The sequence below is a fragment of the Atta colombica genome, unplaced genomic scaffold (assembly GCF_001594045.1).
Source record: "Atta colombica isolate Treedump-2 unplaced genomic scaffold, Acol1.0 scaffold293, whole genome shotgun sequence".
Classification (NCBI taxonomy): Eukaryota; Metazoa; Arthropoda; class Insecta; order Hymenoptera; family Formicidae; genus Atta; species Atta colombica.
This window is the reverse complement of record NW_017259396.1, coordinates 1,464,605-1,470,708: the sequence shown is the minus strand read 5'-3', so window position 1 is coordinate 1,470,708 and position 6,104 is coordinate 1,464,605. Positions and strand designations below refer to the sequence as shown.

The 6,104-nt window shown below is 31.9% G+C and overlaps 1 protein-coding gene across 3 annotated transcripts in view; it reads left to right on the top strand.

Annotated features, from left to right (window-relative positions):
- The first annotated feature begins 3,622 nt into the window (after positions 1–3,622).
- The window catches only part of LOC108690072, a 12,078-nt gene continuing 9,596 nt past the window's right edge, over positions 3,623–6,104 (top strand). The window contains exons 1-2 of one of the 3 annotated variants that reach the window (XM_018197173.1): positions 3,623–4,036; positions 4,382–4,569. In XM_018197173.1, coding sequence (XP_018052662.1) covers positions 3,900–4,036; positions 4,382–4,569 — 325 coding nt within the window. In that variant the 5' untranslated portion in view covers positions 3,623–3,899. Of the gene's footprint in view, positions 4,048–4,381; positions 4,570–5,515; positions 5,784–6,104 lie in introns of those variants that run through there. The other 2 variants (XM_018197174.1, XM_018197169.1) reach the window with 2 other exon arrangements.

Genomic DNA, 6,104 nt, shown 5'->3' with positions numbered 1-6,104 from the left:
TAAATTTCCCATTTCTTCTTTAACTGGACGTCTAGAAGGCAAGATGTCGGCATAGCTGATGTTGTTTGAAATTCGGCTGTGTCACATCCAGCCAACCAAACGGCCAGACAACAACGCGTAATGTTTCCACAAATATTCATATTTAATAATGCATAAAAATGTTCAATAAAGGGGAAATATATTTTTCAATATTAAAAAATCTTATCAAGCGCAGAAGAGAAATAAAAACACAAAGAGATCTTTTCGTCGCTAATATAATTGTTAGAATATTTTTTTATTTTTTCACTTATAAATATTGTTTATTATCTTTTGCATTTTCTATTTTTGGATTATCTATAATACTTTTACAGAAAAAGCTGATTCTTTAAAAATTTAGATTCTTTAAAAGACAATTATGCTTCTAATGAGTTTTTTTTTTTTCTTGAAGAAGGAGAACGAGATAAGAGATATCTTGTAACTCATATCTCCTATATTTGAAAGAAAATAGATGTGTAGCACACGACATAAGGAGATGTGTAGCATACGACATAAGGGATAAGAAAGGGAAAAGGAAAAAAACAAAAAATTCAGCTAACAAGAAAAGGACATAATGGACTCGTCAGATTTTGATCAAAATGAGTTAGTTTTCATATATAATGGAATTTATAATGTGATAAAAGATATCTTAGGCCAGTATTCATAGTTGATTTTTATATTTTAGACTAATTTAAATATAGTCTTGAGATGTTGTAAACCATCACGTATTAGCATTTTAAGATAATTTTAAAATAAAAACGAATCATGAATACTGGCCAAATATAAGGCTCAATATAATTATATATATTAGACGTTCCGGTTACACGATAATTTCCTCAGTAAATAAGAATTGAAATGGATTCAGATTTTCAAAAACACGCATACACGAAGATTAAAATAAATCCTTTTCAATCCGAATGCATTTTTATTTATTTATAAGAATTGCATGAATAATATATATTTCTATGCCTTTCAATCTAAAAATAATATCAGCTTTTTCTGTGCACATCGGGAATACTGTTCTATTCGAAATTCCGAATAAAAAAATGTAGTTTTTCAATCCAATTGGATTTATTAGAATAAAAAATTTTTTTATTCAATTAAACTTAAAATACTAATATAATTTCAATCCATTTTAATCCATTCTCGATTATTAAGCAAAAAGGGGAAATGTTGATGCTCCTACAGTACAAAATTGCATAAAAGTTGCAGCAATACTTTGCAATATTGCAAAGTATTGCTGCAACTTTTATGCAATTTTGTACTGTAGGAGTGTTACAGCAATATTGTAGAAATTTCGCAGCAATATTATTACAAATTCTGTGCTAACTGTATGGGTAGCAACAAAAACTCCTAGGCACAACAATTTAATTTCTGCGGATTGGTAAGGACAGGAGCACAGAATCGTGCGAAAATAATGAATCAATCAAAGTGCTTAATTTTTTTATTTTTCATGAAGTAAAAGATTCTGATTGATTAATTTTCTTGCACTCTATGCGTGATGCTGGTTCTACATTAATCGCATTACAGTATCGCAAGCATTGCGTCCAATCAACGTCAAGTTATTTGATTCTGATTGGACCGCAGCGCTTGCGACACGCTTGCGATTTTATGATACGACTAAAATATAGAATCAATTTTATGCATTATGCGGAAATATGTGCACTGACTTATTGTATATAAATTATTTTTTAGATTTTAGTAATTTTTGGCGCTTTTATAATTTTCTGAATGCGTTAAAGTTCTGATAGATATATCAAAATAGCCTTTTATCTAAGCCGAAATGCCGACAACTTTTCTATTCCTATGGCTATTTCGATCGCCATTTATTTACCTTGTGGTCAAATAAGTGTTTATTATTATCATATGATAATTTTTTAAATATGATATGATATTAGGTAAAAAAATGAAGAACTTTTGCGCTATTTTAGTATAGCTAGATTCTAGAACTTTAAACGCGCATGACATCAAATGACTCCCGCAGACAGGACGTGGTGTGTATGATTGGCGTGTAAAAAAAAGTTAGCTATTCTTTCGCTTTTAGGAAAAGCGATAAACTAAATGGATGCATTCAGTATTATAACTGCTCACCGAGCGCTCAGTGAGCTCTTGCAGCTTGAGTTTGATGATCTATATTTTTTTATCTAATAATTCTATTAGATAAAAAAATATGCCAATCAAGTGCAAGAACTCACTGAGTGCTCAGTGAGGGGTGTAGTACTGAATGAATCGCTCTCGGGTCAATTACCACTGCGCGGCAAGTGTTGCCACATTCTGTGTGCAGAATGAGTCAAAAAATAGTATGTAGAGACATCTCACGGCGTTAGCTTGAACTATATAAGTTAGACTCAATTTTTATTTTCTGAGCAACTTATGGTTAGGCTTCATCTAATGTTTTTTCCAATGAACTTCAACTATGTCATAGGGAAGTCTATTAGATGAAACATCAGATTAAACTTTACCACAAGTTAATCAGATAATGAAAAATTGAGCTTTATACAGGATGCGATTCACTTAGCGCTGCAAATACTTTATTGATCAATCAGTAGAAAGAATTTTAAGAATTGACCAATCAAAGAATACTTCAAAATATTTACAGTGTAAAATGAATGATATTTTTGCCGCTCTCTAGGGCGTAATAGAAAGATATCATGTTATCTTTGTTTAACATTTGATGAGCAACAAGGATAAAATAATCTGGATGGCACTCGAAATCTAAACACAGCTCGAGTTGTAAAATTCTTGAAGTAGAAATCGGAGTACTTCACGTAAAATATTTCGGAACAAATTGTGTGTAATCGAAGCAGCATAATTTATAGTAATTAATGTAAAAAAGTCCATCAGAGCCTACATCAGCTGTTCGGATGCACAGAAAATTTTTTATTTTCGTGTGAAAATTTTCTGTATATCCGAACAGTTGATATAGGCTTTGATGGGCTTTTTTACATTTTTCATTGATATATTATTTCGAGTCTCATTTTATATATTTGTTTATATAGTAATTATAAAGAATTTAAAGCGATTCGATATATAGTGCGAATACGGGCTCGGACTTGTAAATCTGTAATTTATAAAATTCGAAGTAACTAGCGAGGAGAAAAACGTAGTATAGTAAATTCATTCATATTAATCGCAGATCGAGAATATTCGATTTCACCATGGTGGAAAAACATAACCGTACTTTTTAGTGCGATCGAAAATGGAATGTGATAAAGAGCATTTTTATCATCTACTTTACTGCTTTGATTCGAAGAAAACGGCTACCGAAGCTCATCGATTCATCTCAGAAACTTATTCCGAGTTTGCTCTATCAGGTAGCACATGTGAATACTGGGACTCTCGACGATTTAAAAGTGGTAATTTTGATTTGAAAGACAAAGAACGTTCAGATCAAAAAAGTTCGAAGACACCGAATTGCAGGCATTGTTGGATGAAAATCCAGCACAATCTTCAGAACTTGCCAGAAAATTAAATGTTGATCAACAATTACTAAACATTTACATGGTATAGGAAAAATTCGAAAAGAAGGTAAATAGGTTCCATACGAATTGTCTAAATTGACTATTTAAAATCAAAAAAAAAAGGGAAAGAAAATAAAAGAAAAAATTCGAAGGAAAGTGTAGAAGGTGCACATAAAAGGAACAGATATGCTTCATAGGTTATGTTGTGATGAGTTCGAGTGCGTGAGTTCTTGTTGCGTCTTGCTTTGTCCTTTTCGCAAAATACTTGAGGAATTAGTGCGGTAGAATATCAACCGAAGTAGCTTAATTAAAAACACATTACTATAAAAAGAAGAGACTGTTTCGATAATAAGAATTTTACAGAGGTTATGACGTTACGTTTCGTTCGGCCACGATCATCTGACGGTCTCGGAGATTCGTGACATGCAGTGTACACTCCCGACGAAGATGGAGAAGCCGAATTCGAAAGAATCCATCAGCTTGCTCGATATGCTGTCGGAAAGCGATTCCGACAGCACTGACCTGATTCTTGCTCCTCAGAAAAAGAAGAAAGTCAAGCGGTAATACAGCGGTATTACTTATATTTATGTTATAAAGCCTACTTTACACGATCTACAATGTAATTCATGACAGAATTTGAAACAGAATTCCATTTATATAATTTTATGTAATCAAATTATACATCTAAAGTGAGCTTAATAGGAATATTGCTACAAATGACATTTTATATATCATACTAGAGTTTGCGATTGAAGTTGAGATTGGATTGGAATTTGACTAATTAGTGCAAAGTTCATTAAACTTGATATTGGTTTTCTTTGTTCCGAATAGGTAAATTCGGATCTTAATCTCTAATCTGATATGGACTAGGATAACAGCATTGTGATGGTATCTTTTAATTGCAGACGGCACAAATCACGGATCTTGTCTAGAAACCGACATAGCAATTCTTGTGGCTGTAACAAGTCGGATATGAGGATTATATCCTTGTGGTTAGCAGCTGTATTGATCACGTTCTGGCTGATCGCTTTATCCTGGCTAGCGACTATACTGTATGGCGAGATTAAGAAAATGGATATGTCTATAAAATCAGGTAAATGTCATTTTCGTTTACTTGAGAAGTATAATTTCTTTATCTTTTGATAAATAGCATTTGGCTGTCAGAATTAAAATAGGAAAGGTTCTAATTAAATCTATTTGTATCTGCTAATATATGTATGTAATTCCATTATTTATTATAATCTCTCTTTCTCTGTGAACGAAAGATTGTAAACTTTAAGCACTGTTTCTAATAATTGAATAATTAAAATAAAATTTATGCATTTAATATAATACAAACGTCATAATTTGTGTATGTTTTAACAGTTGTAGATAAGTATTTTAATAATTTTATTACATAAATTAAGAATATCTTGATATTTATTAAAATTATCTCAAGTAAATCATTATGAATTTATGTGCTATATATTTCTGTATTTTCTAAATATCTAATATAAATCTGATTAATGAAGAAACAAATTGCATATTTATTGTATACACTAATTTAATGTTAACATTAAATACTTTTTATTATATTTTATGTATTTTCAAGTTTCAAATAGTCTGTAATTTGCTATTTTCTGCATATATTTCCTTAATATAGAATTCATTATTGCTTTTTCACACTGAGAAGAAATTTGTTCATTTAACTAAAATAATTTAATTTGTCTTTCTTTCGATGAAGATGTATGTATTTAAATCAAACATATTATATTTGATTTAAATACATACATTTTCCAACGAAATAATGACGATTAAATTAATTTAATCAAATGAACAATATTTGTTCTCAATACAATTAAGTATCATTTTTTTAATGTAAATTCACAATCACTATTCGTGTTTTTTTTAACTATTCCGAATGAAATCCTAGAACATGTATTTCAAACACAGTCGTGATAAAAATAATCAAATCCAATTCATGATCTTATCAAATTAGCACCCGACCTCGCTTCGTTTCACTGTTCAAAATTCCCTATATGCAGTATGGTTGTTATCAGGGAAATCCCTCCAATGGGGCTTCAGTCGCCCACCAACCCTCAACGAGTCGATATCGGACGACGCAGCTGGCGAAAGAGTGTCGCGTCGCGACGCCGCGCGTCGTTCCGCGATTACCGGTATTTTGTTGACGGCTTTGTGAGTGTATTGTCCAGGACTCCGTTGTGTTTCTTCACAATTCGCAGATCGTTCCTTGAGAATTCTTGCCTGAGAAAAACGAGACGTCGCTGTCGCCGCTTGTGCCATCCGCCCGTTTCCGTCCGCCGCGCGGTAATCGATTAGGAATCGCTTCTATAATTCATCCCCCTCGTAGGTCAAGTTCTGTGTATTCTATGTGAGAACTTGTTATCCAATTCATTCTTCCTGTTTCTCGTCTTATTCCTCTGCTTCGTCTTCTTCTTGTTCGAATACTTTGCATTCTTCGATTATTAAATATGGAACTCGAATGCGATGAAATATAAATGCTAGGAAGATATTATAGGTTTCGGAAATCGGATATGCGACGATCGAAGATATTCAAATATGAATGAAATTAATAAGGGATATATTAACGGGGGATTAATAAAAGATATATTACAATATTTTTCTAAT